General features: G+C 42.9%; 1 protein-coding gene across 1 annotated transcript in view; it reads right to left on the bottom strand.

The window, feature by feature from the left end:
• The window catches only part of LOC309559841 (epithelial sodium channel subunit gamma-like), a gene marked incomplete at its 5' end in the record, with an annotated part of 64,059 nt that overhangs the window by 5,117 nt on the left and 36,936 nt on the right, over positions 1 to 22,006 (bottom strand). Inside the window, 6 exons of the mRNA XM_082263274.1 lie at positions 353 to 428; positions 4,504 to 4,577; positions 4,719 to 4,776; positions 14,619 to 14,691; positions 17,087 to 17,207; positions 21,235 to 21,339. Of these exons, the coding sequence (XP_082119400.1) occupies positions 353 to 428; positions 4,504 to 4,577; positions 4,719 to 4,776; positions 14,619 to 14,691; positions 17,087 to 17,207; positions 21,235 to 21,339 (507 nt within the window). The remainder of the gene's footprint in view (positions 1 to 352; positions 429 to 4,503; positions 4,578 to 4,718; positions 4,777 to 14,618; positions 14,692 to 17,086; positions 17,208 to 21,234; positions 21,340 to 22,006) is intronic.

Genomic DNA, 22,006 nt, shown 5'->3' with positions numbered 1-22,006 from the left:
CTCCCTCTGCGTATAATCACAGCGGGAGCAAGCCGCCAGCGGCGCACCTTTACGCCTGTAACCCGGAGGAGCCGGATCACGTATATATACGTAATCTGGTGCAGACTTTAAGTGGTTAAGAAATTTAAAGTCAAAATGAAAGAAAATTACAGTGGCTGCATCTTAAAAGGGAAAGGGCATTTGTAATAGCATTTAATTACAACATGGCTTGTGTAGCAATTGTATGTACTGTATTAATTTTTTTTATCTGCTACTTTTTTTTTTGTTACCCTTTTAGTGTCTTTATCTTTAGGTTTCAGTCTTGTGAATTGAGCCTTTTGTACTTTATTCTACTTATAGTAATGATAGTTACCGTCATTGAGGGCTCCTCTTCTATCATTTCAAAATTTAGCTGTTTGAAATACACCACAACTTTCACAAAATTATCTCTGTGGAAACAGATATAAGAGAAAACCTTTATTAATGAGGACCCTTAAAATTACACCAATTAGTGGCTAATTGAACAGACTTAAACTAGATTGTGAAGATAGCCACTTTGGTTTGGGGCCTGTGGAACCCAGCTTACCTTCGAGAGGATGAGAAATCCCTCTCTCAGCTCCCTAGGCCCCTCTTATGTGAAGGTCACCCTGTATCTATTAGGGGCACAGGGAGACCGGGAAAATGATCGACAGCTACTTATTGGACACTTAGAATATGGTTTGGAATACTTCAAATGGGACAGTAATATTTATCAACAATATACCTGAAGGATTATTTGAAGACTCTGGGACTCTAGGCCTAGGATTCATGTTAAAGGCTTAGCTGCCGATTGCCAATAGGGGACTGCTCCGCACAGTCAGACTCATAGCAGATGCTAATATCATCAGGTCAACCTTCTCATCTATTGTCTACCGTGGGGGATGTGTTTACACGTATAATAATGTGTATTCTGCTTTGTGAGCTCGATGACAGCAAGTCTGCTAGTTAATTAACTCAAGTTAATTAAATCACTGTCATCTGTTAGTTGCTGAGAGGAAAGTAGATCACTGTTTGTGTTGGTTGTTCCTTAGATATGTTAATTATATTTCTGTACACAATTTCATCTGCATATGATAATGTAACCAGGCACCTGACCTGGTGGGGTAATCTGATCAGTAGGGAGATGTCCTCCTGTGTGGTATATATTGTGTGCGAGTCTGTTGAATAAAGGTTGTTGTTCCAGATCTATACAAGCTTAGTTTCCGCTAGTTTTGTATGGGGCGCTGTAATATCTGATATCTATGTTCAAGACTGAAGGAAGCTGCATTCTGACGGAAGCACACAGGCGCATTATGGGGTTGCGGTTCTGTTACATAGATATAAACCCAATAAAAAAAATAAGCTTTAAAATGGTAATGTAATATTAAATGTTTTTTCAATCCTTTTAAGACTGAATTCAAAAAAAGTCCTGGTGATCCTGCCATAAAGGTCCTTGTTCAGGCACTTCCTGTCATAGGGTGACGCCTGTCTCCCACTGGTGCTCCTGCATTATCACTCTGTCACATGCACCCTGACAGAGACTGCAAGCAGCTGTTCTGACACACGTTGCACCGGCATGTCACCCTGTTGCCACCATCTTTAAGCCAGTCCAGCACAATGATGAGCAGTCAACAATGGAGTAAGTGCATGTAGACAGGAAGTGGCTGGAATAGGCTAAAGGAGATCAATGCAATGCAAAAAGGGTGACAGTATTTTATGAAAGATAAAGTAATTGTTTTATTATACACAGTGCTTTAGTAAACGAAATGTCTTCCAGTTAGCACTTAGATCTTCTTTACCACTTAAGGACAGGGCCTATTTCTGACACTTGTTGTTTACAAGTTAAAATCAGTATTTTTTGCTATAAAATTACTTTGAACCCCCAAACATTATATATTTCTTTTTAGCAGAGACCCTAGAGAATAAAAGGAGATTGTTGCAAAATTTTCTGTCACACCGTATTTGCGCAGCGGTCTTACAAACGCAATTGTTTTGGAAAAAAATAAGAAAACAGTAAAGTTACATTTTTTTCTATAATGTGAAAGATAATGTTACACTGAGTAAATAGATATTCAGCATGTCATGCTTCAAAATTGCGCACGCTCGTGGAATGGCGACAAACATTGATACTTAAAAAATCTCCATAGGCAACGCTTTAAAAATTTCCACAGGTTACCAGTTTAGAGTTACAAAGGAGGTCTGGGGCTAGAATTATTTCTCTCGCTCTAACAGTCACAGCGATACCTCATGTGTGGTTTGAACACTGTTTACATATGTGGGTGTGATTAGCATATGCGTTCGCTTCTATGTGTGAGCTCAGAGGGACGGGCGCTTAACATTTTTTTTTTTCTTATTTTACCTTTTTAATTTTTACACTGTTCCTTTAAAAAAAAATTTTTTTGATCACTTTTATTCCTTTTACAAGGAATGTAAACATCCCTTGTAATAGAAATAGGCAAGACAGGTTCTCTTTAATGTGAGATCTGGGGTCAAAAAGACCTCAGATCTCACATCTACCCTTATAAGCAAATAAAATTTAAAAAAAAAATTTTTTTTAGCAAGAAAAAAAATGGGCCCTTTAAGGCCGTTGGGAGGAAGCAACGTATGAAGTCGCTCTGGTCCTCCAAGGCCATAGAGTCTAGTGGGGGCCACCTTGCCCTCATTCGTCTTCCTGCCTGGGACATGGACGGAACGGATCATTTTCCCGCTACTGACGGCTCCGGTAAGTGGGGAAAACAACAAAGAAGCGGCGGAAAAGGGTGAGGGGGGCACCTCTCCCGCCACCCATAAAAGTGATCCCGCGGTGAATCCGCCGCTGGGACCACTTTTTATGTGAAAGAGGACCGCCCGCCCTGTAAGAAAATACTGGGGTTTTGGCAGCTATCTGCTGCCATAACCCCGGTATTTAACATTAAAGTAGCGATGTAAAAAATGCGGCGGGCGGTCCAGAAGTGGTAAAAGTGGTAGTAAACTGTTACACCGCTTGTACCTACAGGTAAGCCTAGAATAAGGCTTACCTATAGGCAGGGCTTTTTTTTTCTCAGAGAATAGGTGGAGGAACTCCCCCTTCTGGGTCACCCCTTGTCTTAGCCCCCTACCCACCTCGGATCACTGTCCCTTGGTTCCACCCCCTACCCACCTCCCAGTTCCGACCCTTTTAGAGACCCAAGTACCATTCTAGTGTGTGAAGTAATTTTTTTGAAATTTGGTAATGATAACAAGAAAGACAGTAAAATAGACCCCCTGCTGCCAGTGATAATAGACCCCCAGCAACAATAGATTCCTGTCCGCAACAATAGAGCCTCCTTAGCAACAATAGACCCCCCACCACCAACAGATCCTCCCCACAACAATAGACTCCCCCTCCAGCAACAATGGACCCCCTGCAAAAAAAAATACCAACCAATCATCAATAGACCCCCAGCAGCAACAACAGATCTCCCAGCAGCCAGTATCAATAGACCCTCCAGCAGTCAGCATCAGAAGACCTCTCCATTAACAGTAGAATCCTCCCAGCAACATAGAACCCCCCAGCAGTAAAAAATAGATTCTCTACAGCACAGGTGTCAAACACAAGGCCCGCGGGCCTAATCAGGCCCCCAAGGCCATTTCATGTGGCCCTTGCACCTCTCCTGCAGCTGCAGGAGAGCTCCAGCCCTCTTCTGGTCCTCCTCCAGACCCAGTACTTTTTGTTTTTCAGAAATGCCTACAGTTTCTTCCCAGAAGCAGCACAAGATAGGGGGGCACACTGTGATGTAAGGGAGGGTGGGGCACTCAATTTCTGATGGTAGGGAGGCTCTTGTTGTCTTATGTAAGAGTAGGGGATGCTTGGGACATCTAGTCTTACAGATACAACCGGCCCTTTTGAGGGTAATAATGATGCTGATGCGGCCCGCGATTAAATTGAGTTTGACACCCCTGCTCTACAGTGACACTATATCCCCCAGCAGCCAGCATCAATAGACCCTCCAGCACAACCCACATCCCTTGCCATTACAAACATTCAGTGCTGGAAGTGTCGGAACTGCGTTCCTGCTGAAAAAAGCCCTGCCTGTAGGTACTGTGAATATCTACTAAACTTGCACTGTTTAGGAGATCTTTAGAGTGCATGCAGCCGGTGACAGCATCAGTGCATACGCTCTGAAGGTTTCGGCTTACAGTGCCGGACCTTCAGAGTCAGTGCCGTAAACAGTGGCTCCAGCGAGCATGCGTAGGAGTGACGTCATCGCGCCCCCGGCCACTCGTATAGCTGGAGGCCTGGAACCTGGAAGGAAGACTGGGTAAAGATGCCAGCCCTCTCTCTCAGGGATGACATCGCGGTGCTAGAGGGCTTCGTTCTGCTAACACATTATGACAATGCCTTGCAGGGAATTTTATTTTTTCCAGCAGCTGCAGGTTTACTACCGCTTAAGGTCAAAATTACTGGTACATGGCCCTCTGTGTCTCTCTATTTGTAGTCACTTAGACATCTGAGACGGTCATAGGTTAGTAGTGCTAGAGACAAACCTAATGAGCGCCGGGTTGTCAGCAATATCTTTCATCTGTCCTCCCCAATCTCTCAGCTCTTTTGAAAAGTTTTCCTACAAGAAAAAAAAAAAATCATTATTATTGGTGTTCATATTACCTGAACTGCAATACATTGACGTACACATCACAGCTCTTACACAGACAAGTTGTGTTTAGTACATTCCATCTTACTGTATATAACGTGGTAGACTTACAATAAAAGCAGTGGATGGCCACTGGGACCCTGACACAGTCAGCTCATACATTTCCTCTCTGCAGGAACAATAGGACATGGGATTATTCACTATGGAACTGGTACGTATGTAGACATTGCATTTAGAAGCTTAAAGTGTAACTCTACTTTTGTTGAAAAAAAAAACATTCCCCTCCGGGTGATCTATGTACATTGCAACCATTATAATAACCTTTGCTGCAGATTCCTGTGTTTTGTTATTCTGAAGAAATCACTGGGAGTGGTTTCATAATTATCATTCAGCTGTGCACCTGCAGAGCACTAATAAAGAAATCTGCTGGGTCTGCATAACTTTAGAAGTGCTCCTATTGGGAGTATCTTACCAAATATGACATTTGCAGGGGATGCCTGAAATCTAACTTGTATCTTAGGCCCCTTTCACACAGGCTTTCCGATCAGGTCCGTCTGTCATTTTTTCAGGCGGACCAGATCGAACCCTCCATTCACCCCTATGGAGCGCTAGATGTCAGCGGTGACATGTCCGCTGACACCCGCTGCTATCCGATCTCATATTGTCTGCCAAATCCAGACGAATGGTGACCCTATTTTTCATCCATCTGGAGGATCGGATGAGATTAAAATGGACAGGCGGTCCGTTTTCATCCAATCTCCCCATAGAGGAGAGCAAGGATCTGACAGCTCCGTCTCTGCACAGTGAGCAGAGAAGGACCTGTCATCCGCCTGCTCAGCGGGGATTCAAAACGGAGCAAAACGGAGTCCCCTGAGGAGGACCCTTAAGGCTCGTACACACTATAAGAAAATCGGGCGAACATTTTCGTCCAAAGAATTTTCGTACGATTTTCGTATATTGTGTACAGAACTTTCTGCAGCCAATTCTGAATTTTCATACGAAAATTCTCGAAGGGACAAACTCCAAAATTTTTCTCGTATAGGAAAAAACAAACGATTTTCGTTTAATGTGTACAATCTTCATACAATTTTTGTACAAGGAAATTAAGCCCCCGTTCACACTAAGGCGACCTGTGAGGCGACCTGGTTGCCTCACAGGTCGCCGTAGGTCGCCTCCCATAGGGAAGCTGCGGACCCGTTCTAATAGGAGCGACACAAGTCGCTCTGACTTAGAAAAAGGGTCCGGAGCTTCTTTGGGGCGACCCGGAGGCGACCGCCATAGACTTCAATGTTATGAAGTCCGTGGCGGCCGCTCCGGGGTCGCGGCGCGCTGCTCGCACCGCGACCTCGGAGGTCGCGGTGCGAAGTAGCGTCGCCCCTATGTAAACGGGGCCTAAGAAAAGAAAGACTGCACATGATCAGAAACAATAAACAACAAAAAAAGCCTTTGTCGTACGAGAATTTTCGAACAAATTTTTATTCATCGGTTCCAATTTGCTGTCAAACAACGAGGAAAATCGGACGATCATTCGCCCGATTTTCTTATAGTGTGTACCCCACTTTAGGCAGACTTCAGGGAAAATTGGTGAGCCATTCACACAAGCAGGAAATTATGTTTCTGGGGGGCGTTCTCCTGACTTTCTGTGTACAGAACACCTCCAGACGGCCATATTGAATTGCATTTTCTTAAAATTACAGCAGCTGTAGATTGAAAAGGAAAGGTCATTTTTAGGAACATCCAATTTCAATATGACTTGTGTCACAATTGTGTACGCTATATTATTTTTTCTTTAATTGCTATTTTTTCCCCCCATGAAAGTGGAGTTACCCCAAAACATGAAACGCCACATAGTTGGCAACATTTGAAAAGAGTTAGAAAGAACACCTTTAGGCTTCTTGCACATGATACTCCTGTTTTAGCATCTACTTTTTCAGATTTTTTTCTTTTGTATGTATTTGCGTGTATTTACATGCATTTGCGCGTATAATTGTTTGCACAATTTTGCGCGTACGCGCAAAAATCTATTCTCGCGTTCTTGTTCTTCACAATTGTAAATGGGCATTTGCATACATTTGTGCAAAATGACCAAAAAAAGCTGATTTTTTAATTGTTATTTTTACTGAAGAATGCACGGCCCTTGTTTATGCGCCTGTGTGCATAGGCACATTACAATTAATAAAAAAAAGGGGGTTGAATTAAGACCATAAATGGAAGAAGAGCCTCACATATTGTAAATTAAAACACTATTAAATGCAAGAAAGGTACTCACAATAGATAAAAGGTAAACGAGTGTTGTAAGGAAACTGGGACCGTAACTTTCCTGTGTACAGCGGAGCTTCCGGAACGCTATGCGTTCCAACCACCGGAAGTGCGTCCCAACAGCAGCGGAAGTGATGTGATTATTATTATGTGATTATGTTAGTCATGGTCTGGGGCTGCATGAGTGCTGCTGGCACTGGGGAGCTACAGTTCATTGAGTGTACCATGAATGCCAAAATGTCCTGTGACATACTGAAGCAGAGCATGATCTCCTTCGGAGACTGGGCCGCAGGGCAATATTCCAATATGATAACGACCCCAAACACACATCCGAGATGACCACTGCCTCGCTAAAGAAGCTGAGGGTAAAAGTGATGGACTGGCCAAGCATGTCTCCAGACCTAAACCCTATTGAGCATCTGTGGGGCATCCTCAAATGGAAGGTGGAGGAGCCCAAGGTCTCTAACATCCACCAGCTCTGTGATGTCACCATGGAAGAGTGGAAGAGAGGACTCCAGTGGGAACCTGTGAAGCTCTGGTGAACTCTATGCCCAGGAGGATTACGGCCGTGCTGGAAAATAATGGTGGCTACACAAAATTTTGACACTTTGGGCCCAATTTGAACATTTTCACTTAGGGGTATACTCACTTTGCCAGCGGTTTAGACATTAATGGCTGTGTGTTGAGTTATTTTGAGGGGACAGCAAATTTACACTGTTATACAAGCTGTACACTCACTACTTTACATTGTAGCAAAGTGTCATTTCTTCAGTGTTGTCACATGAAAACATAATAAAATATTTTCAAAAATGTGAGGGGTGTACTCACTTTTGTGAGATACTGTATATCTTCTAATTTTATTACATTTGTTATCTGTAATTTTTTTTCTTTAAGTCAGAGATAAAGTTTTTTGATGTTCAAAGTATACAAACCAGAACAATTAACAGACAGAGTAAAGAACAATCAGTGTGTACAGCCAACCAAACACAAAAGAACAAAAGTGGTACAACGAAGTAATAAAGTCCTAAAAGTCATAAAAAAAACATTAGTAGGACAGTAGATCTCTTGTTCCAGCATGAACTTTTAAATAAATGGTCAAAGAAAAGAGCATTCTATAGTATAGAAATGGCAGACATATCTGTGCAGCTACGGAGGGCGTATCTGTTATTACTTAAATAAATAGTATACCTATAAGTGTTTGTGTGATCTCTCCTTGCATATCTTGAATAAAACCCCAACAACGGAAACTATCAGGTAACTGTGATAAAATAGATGTGGAGCCTGGTGGGCTAAGTCAACCCTTGACTTCATATAGGTCATGTATACTCTAAGAATAAGGTCTGCTTGCCATAATTCTTGACTTTATTTTTGTCCACCTGGGAGTTTTGCGTCCCCCCCCCCTTTTTTTTTGTCTTCTGGTTTCTCATCTAGTCATAGTTTCAAATACAAATAGCTTTCTTCTTTTTCTCCTCTTTTTTGTAAATGTAATTCTTTTTCCTTGTGCCTCTTTCCTCTAATGCTCTATGCCTTCCTTATCAAGGGTTTTTCTTTTCATATGTTGATAACCTCCTGATGGCACTCTACAGTCATAACAAAGGAATGTAAGGTATGGTTGGATTAGAACAGGGATCCTCAAACTACGGCGCTCCAGCTGTTGCGGAACTACAAATCCCATGAGGCATTGTGAAACTCCGAAATTCACAGACAAGACTGGACATGATGGGAATTGTAGTTCCTGAACAACTGGAGGGCCATAGTTTTAAGACCCCTGGATTAGAACTTGAGAGCTGCCTTGGGACCAATCAGTTGTTTGGGCTCAACCTCAGGGCCTACTCCTCAACATCTGATCTGACTTAACAGATCCCCACAATGCCTTGCTGTACATGTGAGTAGAGTTCTATTCTATTTACTAATGTGCTTTTACTTTGGATTCAATAACTACTACACTTAGAGGCGCTCTCCAAATTCTTTCTGTATTTCATACGGATCTTGGAGCTGGCTTCACTCTGCAGGAGATGCTTTAGCCCTAGTGTGGATTACTGACTCTCTACAGACTACCATTGACTTTTCAAATTATCCTTGGTTTATTTGAACTTTAACTGCATTTTAATTTATTTATTTCACCGGGCATTATCATTCGATTTTACCTGTGTGCCAGCTTCCTCTGTATATAATTTCTATCATCTTGAACCAGTCTGCCTATTCTCCTCTGACATCAACAAGGCATTTTCGTCCACACAACAGCCGCTCACTGGATATTTTCTCTTTTTCGGACCATTCTCTGTAAACCCTAGGGATGGTTGTATGTGCAAATCCCAGGAGATCAGCTGTTTTTGAAATACTCAGACCAGCCCGTCCGGCACCAACAACCATGCCACGTTCAAAGTCACGTAAATCCCCTTTATTTCCTATTCTGATACTCAGTTTGACCTTCTGCAAGTTGTCTTCACCACGTCTAGATGCCTAAATGCAATGAGTTGCTGCCATGTGATTGGCTGATTATCAATTAGTGTTACCAAGCATTTGAATAGGTGTACCTAATAAAGTGGCCAGTAAGTGAATACTTTCCTTAAATTTTGACTTTCAGGTCTTGATGTTTGTAACTATGCCCCTGATTGAACACCTCGCTCTACCACAGATCTGGAGAGATCTCCATACTGTCATGTGACTTAGCGGCGTTGTTGACTAAGGGTTTCTGTCTGCTGAAGTCAGCTGGAAGCAGGATGGAAATAATAGCTTAGTGGGTCATGTGCTCTGTGGCTGCACACCGGCTTCCTCATGGTTCAGCTGTCTACACAGAGCGTACTGAACTAACAAACTTCACTCCCGAGCACCGGACAAAATAAGGAGAACAAAAACACAAGTGACTTGTCAACTTTGTGGTTTTCAGGGGCAGACTATTTTGATGATTTTGCGCTATTTACCATGATTTTTCTGGGAGCGTGTGTCACGGCGTTCAAAGTAAATGTTCTAAGTGTCACAGTCATCCAACAAAAGTCTCTGTTCACTTTCTCCAAAATAAACCATTCACTGAAACACAGACAAAGAAGATAAAAAAAAAAAAAAAAAAAAAAGAAGCGAAGGGAACTTGTCCCTAAAAAAAAAAAAAAAAAAAAAAAAAAAAAGATAGTTTGCACAGTCCACAAGATTGCTAATTCAATACTGCAACCTGTTTCTTCTGATTTTTCAAGTGTTCATGGTAATGTTGCTGTAATAAAAAGTTCACTTTAGGCAAAGCCATTTTGAATTGTTTGCTTAAGGCTGAAGGTTGTGTCTGGGGTGGTGGTCCTCCTGTAAGGGTTATGGAGGAGAAAGACTCTGCAATGTCCACCAGAAAAAAAAAAGAACATTTGAGAAAAGGGAGAGCCCTTCTGGTGCACTAAGTTGACAATATACTGTAATTGGATATGTGATGTTTTAACAAAGGTTAAAACAAATACTTACATTTGGTGGGGCTGCGAATACCCTAAGTTTGTGTTAACTTCCAAATAAGCGTGTGATGAATATTTCTGTCTCCACACATAAAGAAGGTGTCGAGAACCATAAACCAGGCAAAGACAGAAAATGCAGTTAAAATCACACCTTTAATAAAAATAGAAAAAAATAACACAGTTCAGGAACGTGGTCAAAAACTGAAGCCAGGGTTTGGAAGCCAGAATGGGTATTTAGAGGAGACGGGGTCAGGAAGCCAGAAGTCTGCATAGTAAGGAGCAAAAACAGGAACGGTATCAGAAGAGAAGTCAGCCAGGCCAAGTCATATAGAGAAGCATACTGGAGATCATAGACCACGCAAGGGCAAGGAGGAAATGAGGCTGTTTAATCACTTCCTGCAAACCGACGTACCAGTACGTCGGCTTAAAGAAGTGGTTGTACTGGGATGATGCCTGCAGCTGCAGGCCTCAACCCGGTATCCTTCTTTAGAGCCAGCGGTCAGTTTTCAGGAGATAACAACCAATGTGGCTCAGCAGCTGCTCGGCCATGATCCCAGCGGGCAGGAGTGGACTCCCCCCCCCCCTTCCGCAGTTCTGCCCGGATCTCCTGCCCACAGGGAGACCCGAGCAACCAGCCAGCATACATTAACAAAACAATGAATGCATCATTCCATAAAGTGTCCTTTGGTATGAATTTGCTTGCATATGCTCAATTTTTCAAAAAAACAGGCTTGTGTTCACACATCCAAACGACTGCTTCCTTAATTAGTGTTCACCACTATGTGCTCCAATCATCCACATACATTAGTGGTAATCCCCTCATCAGATGTGCCCTCACCTGGGGTATAAGACCAACCAATGGTTTATATGCACTTTTGTCCCTCTCTGGGGATCTGTGGGGATCTGTTTTATGCTGTTTCACTCCTTTGGTGGCAATCTTGAGTTTAGAATCCTCCTTCTCTTACACTTATCTCCATACGCCCAAATCATAAAGAGAGAAAGCTGGACATAGCACTTTCTCTTTTAAAACAACCGGTTTATTAAACACTAAATATAAAAACACTCACATTTTCCTGGTGCTTATAGTGCACCAAACTGTAAAAAAGCATTCAGTCCTCATAGTGCGGGTATAAGACAATCAGACAATTTTCCACGGTATGCTAACAATGCACGCCTCAGCGTGATGACAGATTGGCCCCTTCCCTACGCTTTACGCCACAGGGTCATGTGGCTTCCTTAGGAGGATCCGCTTTGTATGTTTTTAGTTTTGTAGTCTTATAGCACTCAATCGCACAACATAGCAGAGCACAAGTACACCCATTTTTAAGTAATAGCAACCAGCTGAGTCACTGTGGAAACAATGAGTGGCTGATAATTAACCGAGAGCTGAGCAGCCTCAGTGCACTGAAAGAAAAGAGCTGCACAGCAGAACTCAAGAGGAGCATCAGGATGGTGGGCAGAATTTGTTATTAAAAGGAAAAAACCCATCAACTGCTTTTATGGCAGAGATGCCCCTGATAGCGTATAGTATAAAGCAAGCATTAGTTACGCCAAAAGATGGGGTTCATGGTTGATAAGTCACTTCATCGGTTTTATCGATGTTGCACACTGATTCAGGGCCTCCTGGTTGCTGGGCAAACCGCGGACCCGAGGCAGGGAGCTGTCTGTTTATGACAGCTCGGTCACTGTGATGGGAGCGAGCACTGAGCAAGCTCCCAGCACAGAATCTTTGGCCATCAATGGACACATAAGTGCTACACCAGTGACACAAACTTCCCTTCTCCTTTTGACTTTCTCACTGCTACATTTAGCTTCTGGGAGAGAAGAAAGGAGGACTGTGTAAGCTAAATTTTATGACCTTAGGTTTGTAAATTATTGAGGACTGGAGCCGATCACCAAACACCAGTGCTGTCAAGTGGGAGAAATAGGAGGTAGTCACAAGCTCCTCACAGCTGCAAGTACCAGGTATTTTCCCTTGCTCCCAGTTACATGTTAGACTGGAAGGGGAGTGAAGGGAAGGTATGTCCTGCTAGTAGAATCAACATTAAAGTGAACCTGCTGCTTTGCCCTTCATGAACAAAATACAGAATCACTTTAAAGTGCCATGACAGAATTATGGGGCAGCTGCCACTGCAGACCTTCTTCTGAAAATGCTAGAAGCCTGACCGTCTGACTTCAGTATGAACCAGGTAAAGTTTCAGAACAAGCATGCTTTAAAAGAGTGTCCGCATAGGTGTGCATAGCCTTTTGCATTAGGGTACGCACTCCAAAGCTTAAAAACACTGAAGCATAATAAACTGCGTTTCCTATGCTTCAGTTTGTGAATGAACACAGCGAGTGAGTGCTTTCATTGTGTTCATTTAGAAAAGGAAGGGGCCAGTATATTACATAATAACTAGCCCTTTACCCTGCTCTCCATACTGAAACATCCCCCGCAGCAGCCGAGGGGAGAGGAGAGAAGAGGAAGGAAGCCAGCAGCACTACAAGGGGGAGGGGAAACACAGGGGGAAGCCCAGGCAATAGGTGGAGTCGGCGCCACATAGAGTGATTAGGGTGTGCCCAGGCACACCTGGCACACCCCCTGCGCACGCCTATGAGTGTCAGAGCTACTTGTCCTTATAATTGTTCCAGGCCAGTAACTCAAACCATCAGAGTGACAGCCAGGGATCTAAAATTCTCAAAGGAGAGTTAGGAACCCTATTAGTATGACAGAGGAGATTCTAAAGCCTAGTACACAGGGGCCGAATGTCAGCCAGTATTGTCCCTGGGGACACTGCGGGACCCCGATCTCGGTAAAGAGCTGATGATGAGGCTCTTTACCCATGTGATCGGCTGTGTCCAATCACAGCTGATCACATGTCAATACAGTAGTGTTGGTAATCAGCTCTCCTTGCCTCACACTGAAAGAGTGTGAGGTGAGGTGAGGGGAGCCGATCAGCTGCATCTCCTCGCAGGGGAGACCTGTACAGGTAATCAGGGGACTGATCATCAGGGCCCTGATTATCTGTGCAGCCACAACAGTGCCCAGCAGTGATGCCAGTCAGTGACCAACAGTGATGCCAATATGTGCCCATCAGTGATGCCAATTTGTGCCCATCAGTGCCTGCTCATTACTGCCGCCCATCAGTGCCCCTATCTGTGCTATCAGTGCCACCTATCAGTGCCGCCTATCAGTGCCACCTATCATCAATGCCCCTCAGTGTGGCATATTAGTACCTCCTCATCAGTGCCACCACATCAGTGCTCTTAAGTGCCCCCTCATCAGTGCTTAAGTGCCCCCTCATCAGTGCCGCATCATCAGTGCACATCAATGAAGGCGAAAAATTCCTTATTTACAACATTTTTAGACATAAACTAACAAACTTTTTTCTTTTCAAAATTGTATGTCTTTTTTCATTTTTTAGCAAAAAAAAAAAAAAAAATCCAGTGGTGAATAAATACTATTTGTGTGAAATAATGATAAAAATTTCATCTGGGTACAGTGTAGCTTGACCGTGCAATTGTCATTCAAAGTGTGACAGCGCTAAAAGCTGAAAATCGGCCTGGGCAGGAAGGGGGTGAAAGTGCCCAGTATTGAGGTGGGTAAGCTGCCCATTCATTTAAAGTGGAAACTAAAGACAAAATGTTTTTGGAATAGTGTTGGGAAGGGTAAGACTTTTATTGCTGTCTATGTCCCCACAGGGGAGATTTCACCATGCATTCCTGTCCTAGAGACACAGTAGAAAGTAAAAAGGAAATGTTTATGGCAGCTATGGACAGTCCTTCCAGCAAAAATCTCTGTGGAGCAAGGGTACAGGATAATGTGTACATTTATAAAAATGCTGGGAGAGAGGAAGGGGGTCCACTAAAGTTACCTGTGCTATAACTGCAACTACCCTTTAAAAAGGCACTGGTCAATTGCAAATAACAACGGGATTGCATAGTATAGGAATCCACTGTATCCTTATAAAACAATTGAAGCCTTTTTAATGTCAATAAAAAAATATAGACCGGCATAGACAGATGCAAAAATTATGGATTTTACAAACTGTTTGTAAATTTACTGACAGTTGGCAACCCTGCAGACCGGGAGCAGGTGCTTCACTATAGCTTACATGGAATAGTCTCCTAACAACTGGAACTATGTATCACTTATAAAATGTAATTGTTATACTACAATGTTGTACAGGATGCCATTGTTTTGGACAGCAGATTCAAACATGAGGTATCAAAACTGCTGATTTCCCTCTGAGGACCAAAGGGCCCATGTGTAGCTTCACAGTCTGCACATCCTATACAAACCTTATACCCACCCCCTGAGGTTTAGGCAGAAGTCACTTACTTGCACTGTAGGGGGCAATGACAGTTTAACTCATCATGAGCAAATTTGAATTCATACAACTTCACACAGTCACCTGCAATAAATCAGTGGAGAATGGTTATAGATAGATGGTTATAGATAGTTAATGTAGATCATTCAGCAAGAATATGATGTCCTTCTACCAACATAATGAAAGCCCACTCCCCCTCTCACTTGTACCTTGCCCACCTTCCCCTTCACTTTGTTCACATGAATGAGTTCTGAGTTAAAGTGCCACTTAAGCCGGCCATAGACAGTTCGAATCTCGGCTGGTTCAGCTGGGACTGACAAGATACGAACCATGTATGGGAATCCTGATTGTACCCAAGTTGATTGATTATTCAAGTTGGGTACAAGCAGCATGTCAGATTTGTTAGATAGAGTAAGGGAGAGTTGTAACCCCTGTCAGTTTTGTTTTTTGCCCTTTGTGTCCCATTGCAGATATTTCTTATCACTTCTTGTCCCATAGCCAACACAGAAAGTGAGAAGAAATCCCCCCAAAGTGTGGAAATCCTGGGGTGTTACCAGGGTCACCAGAACAAATGTTCCCATTGGAAGATTTCCTGTTCTCATGTCAACCCAAAATGTTGGATTTTCTTTTACTTTAGCCTTCAATGATAATGGTAAACAGGACCAAATGGAGACACAGACATCAATACTAAACTGACTGAGAGTTTATTTTTTTATACATTTTTTTGGTTAGCTCACAAAAGGGTTCATTACCCTTTAGGAAGTGGATAGCTGTGCACAGCCTATTGCATTAGGGTGTGCTCCTCCAAGCTCAAACATATATGTGTGCGCATGTATATTTATACTGACCTTGTCAGTAGAGCAGTGGACGGTGTCAGCAGGGCAGTGGATGGTGTCAGTAGTTTTTATTTTTTTTTTACAATTTTATTTTATTTATTTGTTTTTTTCCACACATTTTTTAAGAACCCTGTTAGGTGGCTTTGGTGAAGTTTCAGGAATTGGTGTTTTAATTTAGGTGTGCCTATGATGGAAGTGCAATGTAGATGGGTGCAAAAAGTTAGTAGAAGGCTAGATCTCAGAAGATACATTGTATAGAATGATTGTGACAGACCCAGCTAGGACATGGGCTTCTGGAGGGGACTGCAGGATAGCCTCTTGCCTATCGACTATGGGCCCTGGCCTTTAAGGGAACACTACTCTTTGGGAGGTGTGTGTCTGGAGGACCCTTGGAGTGGTCTTGTTTGTGATTCAAGTTTATGTCTCCCCAAAATACACAGACTCTAGGAATCTAGGCCTAGAATCTTTGTTTAGGGTCTATATGCCCCATTACCAACAATAACTGCTCCACACTGTGAGACTCATAGAAGATGTTAATATCACCAGCTTAAGCCACCTGTCTGGGGTCTCCTGCTATAATGTGTTTATTGTAAGTAAGTCTCTCCTATAGTGTGCCTCCTAAGTGTCTTTCTCCCATTGTTAATTGTGCTAATTAAGTCACCTATTGTTTCTGTCTGTCTAAACATCTCTTGAAGAGGTGATTGATATTGTGACCACTGTACCTTGTTATTGAACCATTGTGGGATGTGTTTAAAATTGTAATAATGTGTATAGTATAGTACTTTGTATTTAGTGTTGTAGGGGCCAAAAAGTCTGGTCACCTAGGCTGGTTTAAGTGACTGGTTATTAGCACATGTTAATTATATTCCTGTTTACAGTTTGTATTGTTAGGGTAATATGATCAGGAGGGGAATATCCTCTTGTGGGGTATAAAGTATATGTCTGAGTTTCAGTAAACAGTCATTCCTTTGGGTTTTATCTCACATCTTGTCTGTGTACGATGTTTGGGGTAAAAAGAGCTGGTATTAGCTCTTGGTCTGCTAAGAACGGTTTGGAGGGCAGGAGGCGTTGTTTGGCAGAAGGAAGCACCTAATTGGGGTGCCAAGCTGTTCTGTCACAATGAACCAAAACAATAATATCGGTAACAGAAGTTTCTCAAACTGAGTATAACAAGGAGTTGAAAGCACAGGCCTAATCAGCAGCTTGTTTGTCTGCTGATTAGGCCTGTGTATTAAACGGTTTAGTTTTACTGGTTTTTAAAAATGTGTGCCCCCCCCCCCCGGTACGTATCTGAATTTCCCAGCACAAATTCTGTGCTCCCCCCCCAGCATGTATCTAACCTCCCAGCACAAGTCCTCTCCCCTCCAAAAGACCCCGCAGCACATATCTGACCCCCCACCCCGCCTTCTAGCACAAGTCCTCTCCCCTCCCAGTGTGACCCCCCCCCCCGCACATACTCGAAGCCTAGGTTTTGTTTAACCATGCCCTTGAGCCATTCCCACTGTAAAGTTTGGCCCCACTAATTTTTTTGTCTTGCTTCACGTGTCGCAGGCTTCTACCTCCCTCAAATGTCCCTCATTCTCAAGTTTGAAGGTTGGGAGGTATGACAATACCATATACGACATTTTACACAGGAGACTCACGGATTGCGTTGTTGCTGAGATTACACTTAGGAACCCCCAGATCCTTAGGACAGGCAAACTCCCAGTGACTGCAGCCACAGTTCTCAATGATATTCACCTGCGCACATGTCCGTTTACAGGCCTGCAGGAGGAAGCACAGACAGTTCAGCTGTAAGAAAATAAATCACAGGAGATACCAGTGCCCATGCCCTAGGATGGTGGATCAGCAAGCCCAGATCGCGATCAATGAGTTACCAACCCGCCATCCCTGAGCATGAGAGTGCATGGAGCCGGTGTTGGCAGAGGAGAAAGCAGAAGCCGCAAAGGCAGATGCTTCTCTGTGGCGGAGTAATACCAAGCGGGACCTTTCTAGCAGCCTGGCGAGTGATGCCAGCAGAGGCTGGAAGATGAAAAGGTTAGTGTATTATCTGGTTCCCAAATGCCTGCCGCAGTTTCACTGGCTCTCCTGTGCGAACGGACGTAGCTCTACGTCAAGTCGCGCGCAGGTTGCTGAGAGCCACTAGGCAGTGGGGATGCCGATCCACGGGGCCGGCAGCCGCAAATCCTGCCGGGCACCCGCGATCACTCCCCGCTGAGAGAGAAGGACAGTCAGCTATATTATAAACACAGCTGACCGTTCTTCTCTCTCTGAAATGATCACAGAGTGCCTGTGACCCTGCTATATAGAATCACAGATATCTATGATCATTTCACAAGTCCGTCCCCCATACAGTTAGAAAACACTCAAGGCTCACACTTAAGCCTTTGATCACCCCTGTGTTAACCCCTTCCCTGTCGGTGTCATTATTACAGTAACAGGGCATTTTTTTTTTTTTTTTAGCACTGATCACTGTAGTAATGTCATTGGTCCCCCCAAAAGTGTAAAAAGGTCAGTTAGGGGTCCAATCTGTCTGCCGAAATGTCGTAGTCCTGCTAAAAATCGCAGATCGCCACCATTACTAGTAAAAACTAAATATATATGACATAAAACTTCCCCTAGTTTGTAGACGCGATAACATTTGCGCAAACCAATTAAAATATGCCTATTGCAATTTTTTTTTCTACCAAGAATATGTAGCAGAATACAAATTTGCCTAAAAGGATGAAAATTTTAAATTTTTAAATTTTTTTTGGGAATGCTATATAGCAGAAGGTGAAAAATATTGTTTTTTTTTTTTGTTTTTTTCAGAATCGTCGCTCTTTTTTTGTTTATAGCCCGAAAAATAAAAATCTCACAGATGATCAAATACCACCAAAAGACATCAATTTTAATTATGTACAGCATCGCACAACCGCGCAATTTTCCGTTAAAGTAACGCAGTGCCGAATGGCCTGGTAATTAAGGGGGCAAATCCTTTCCGTCCAGAACTGGTTAAACATCACATACACTGCACTCTTACAATGGGCTTATAAGCCATTATAAAAAGAGTTATAAGGCTGCTTTCACACTGATCCGCAGGTGCAGCGCTGTGCATTTGTGGCTTTCCTGCAGGCTAGCTGCACTGAGCCATAGACTTCTATATCTATATCCTGCGGATTTGGTGCGCTTTCTGAAAGCGCACCAAAACTCCTGGTTGTATCTGAATCTCCAAATCACAAAAGTAACAAATTTCAACGAATCCAAAATAAATAACGAAAACAACGACTTCATTCCGATTCATTTGTTACATTTGGATGACACAATGCAATAGTTTAAACCTTTTGTTAATGTTTGAAGCATCCAAAATAACGCAATGACATAACGAATGATCCAAATTGATTTGGATCCATTCTTTTTTATTCTAGTGATTATAGCTTGAAATTTCTAATAAGATTCTTTTTATATTGGATTTTACCCCAATGGGAGAATGGGAGACCATTTGTTTTAAAATTTAGGAATAATTAAACAGCTGGGAATAATTTAGCATATTTTTATTATATACTAATGACTAATCTCCCGAAATAAAGAATTAATGCCTTAAAACGAATATAGTCAATCTTCCAAAATAACAAAAGAATAAGAGAAGTTCCGAAAATAGGAATTGATTCGGAACAACGAATGTGTACTCTCCTAAAATATCAAATCGTTCCGAAAATGAATAATTCTAACATAACGATGACAAAACAAAAATATTTACTTAACGAACAAAACAGCAAAAAATTAAACATTTTGTCGTGTTTCAAAAATCCAAACTTCATTATTTCTCTTCGTTATCTTATATGAAATGTGAAATCTTTTCCAGAAGTCTGGGGAGCATCCCAGTCCTGTGAATATAGCACATCATGCGTTAGGTCCTGGGGCATCCAAATACTGATAAGCATACTAGTCTTAAAGCGGAGTTCCACCCAAAAGTGGAAGCTCCGCTTATCTGTCTCCTCCCCCCCCCCTCCGGTGCCACATTTGGCACCTTTCGGGGGGGGGGGGGGGTAACTGTGTTTGACAGGTACCTGTCCCCACTTCCGTCAGACCTTCCCTGCGGCGAGGTCCGTCAGAAGTTCGGCCCCCTCCTCCTTCCCCACCGCCGGGCCATTCAGAAAGTGCAGCGCGCTTCGCGCATGTGTAGTAAGGAATCCGCTGTGAAGCCACAAGGCTTCACTGCCAGTTTCCATTACAGTCTATGGCAGCAGCAGTACCCGAGAGCCAATGGAAACATCGAACATCGCTGGGTGCCGACTTCACTGGATTCCAGGATAGGTAAGTGTCCTAATATTAAAAGTCAGCAGCTACAGTATTTGTGGCTGCTGACTTTTAATTTTTTCGTGGGGGGCTAGAGCACCGCTTTAAGGGAAAGGCAGCAACTATGAGTGAAAGAGCGTGAAAACATTACTACACTGCTCAAAAAAATGGAACCCTTTTTAACTACTAGAGTATAGCATCAAGTCAATTAAACTCCTGGGATATTGATCTGGTCAGGTAAGTAGCAGAGGGGGTTGTTAATCAGTTTCAGCTGCTTTGGTGTTTATGAAATTACCAACAGGTGCACTAGATGGGCAAAAATGAGAAAACCTCCAAAACAGGAATTGTTTTACAGGTGAAGGCAATTGACATTTTTTCCCCCTACTCTTTTAGGACTGTTTTTCACTAGTTTTGCATTTGGCCAGGATGGCACATCAATATGTGCTATTGCCAGAAGGTTTGCTGTGTCTCCCAACACAGTTTCAAGGGCACAGGGGAGATTCCAGGAGACAGGCAGTTACTCTAGGAGAGCTGGACAGGGCTGTAGAAGGTCCCTATCCCATTAGCAGGGCCGGTATCCGCTCCTTTGTGCAAGAAGGAACAGGATGAGCACTGCCAGAGCCCTACAAAATGACCTCCAGCCCTACACAATGACCTCCAGCAGGTTATTGGTGTGAATGTCTCTGACCAAACAATCATAAACAGACTTCATGAGGGTGGCCTGAGGGCCGACATCCTCTAGTAGGCCCTGTGCTCACTGCCTGGCACCGTGGAGCTCGATTGGCATTTGCCATTGAACACCAGAATTGGCAGGTGGACCACTGGCGCCCTGTCTTTTCACAGATGAGAGCAGGTTCACCCTGAGCACATGTGACAGAAGTGAAAGGGTCTGGAGAAGCCATTGAGAGCATTATGCTATTATTCACAGATCGTGAACCAGTAAACCCTAAAAAACCATTAGGTGTAACTATAACACGGAAAGCATGCTTTGTCCAATAGCAAACTCTTCCATGAGCTTTTACTATACTAGTCATTTAGCAAAGCCTTGGGTAGTGTAAAGCCTATTACCAGCCCCAATCCTAAAGAAATACGCACTGGCTAAAATGGCACAAACAGGTAGCCTTTATTAAATGGAACCAAGCATAAAACCCACACAGAGGGGCAACATGTTTTATGATTAGGGCCTAACAGCCGAAACGCGTTGGCCCTCTGTGTGGATTTTATGCTTGGTTCCAGGTAATAAAGTCTATCTGTTTGTGGATTCTACCAAAGTGCCAGCATTTTTATAAGATTCGGGTTCTACAGGGCTTACAGCGGCCGACTTGAGCACAGATGAATATACTCAACATGTTTAAGGAGAGGAGGTAGAAGCTCTGTGTGTCTTGGATTTACAGTTCCAGTCCTAAACATATTTATAGACATTTAACCCAACATGATGCAAGTGAGAGCTTTCTCCCTTGGTATTCATTAGCTCTGTTCCGTCAAATATTAGGGTGTTCATCATTAAACTTACCTCTCGTGTGTACCCAGCTCCGTAAACATCTTTATAGAAATTTTTGATCCCATCCCCTTCTGTGCATTGGCTTACATATGGTGATTTTAATCTTTTGATGTGAACCTGTAAAATAATATTCTAAATCTTAACCAAAGTATGGGTTTATTATGTACAATACTGTATATACTTTGTACATACGGTAATTACTCGTCTTTGGTCAATTTTGTTTTACTTTTTTTTAACTTTCTGGGGTGTTTATATACAGTATGTCACAAAAGTGAGTACACCCCCTCACATTTTTGTAAATATTTTATTATATCTTTTCATGTGACAACACTGAAGAAATGACACTTTGCTACAATGTAAAGTAGTGAGTGTACAGCTTGTATAACAGTGTAAATTTGCTGTCCCCTCAAATAACTCAACACACAGCCATTAATGTCTAAACCGCTGGCAACAAAAATGAGTACACCCCTAAGTGAAAATGTCCAAATTGTTCTCAAAGTGTCATTATTTTGTGTGGCCACCATTATTTTCCAGCACTGCCTTAACCCTCTTGGGCATTGAGTTCACCAGAGCCTCACAGGTTGCCACTGGAGTCCTCTTCCACTCCTCTATGATGACATCACAGAGCTGGGGGATGTTATAGACCTTGCGCTCCTCCACCTTCCGTTTGAGGATGCCCCACAGATGCTCAATATGGGTTAGGTTTGGAAACATGCTTGGCCAATCCATCACCTTTACCATCAGCTTCTTTAGTAAGACAGTGGTAATCTTGGAGGTGTGTTTT

This window comes from Pelophylax lessonae (assembly GCF_965119305.1).
Source record: "Pelophylax lessonae genome assembly, chromosome: 7".
Lineage (NCBI taxonomy): Eukaryota > Metazoa > Chordata > Amphibia > Anura > Ranidae > Pelophylax > Pelophylax lessonae.
This window is presented reverse-complemented; position numbering and strand designations above follow the sequence as displayed.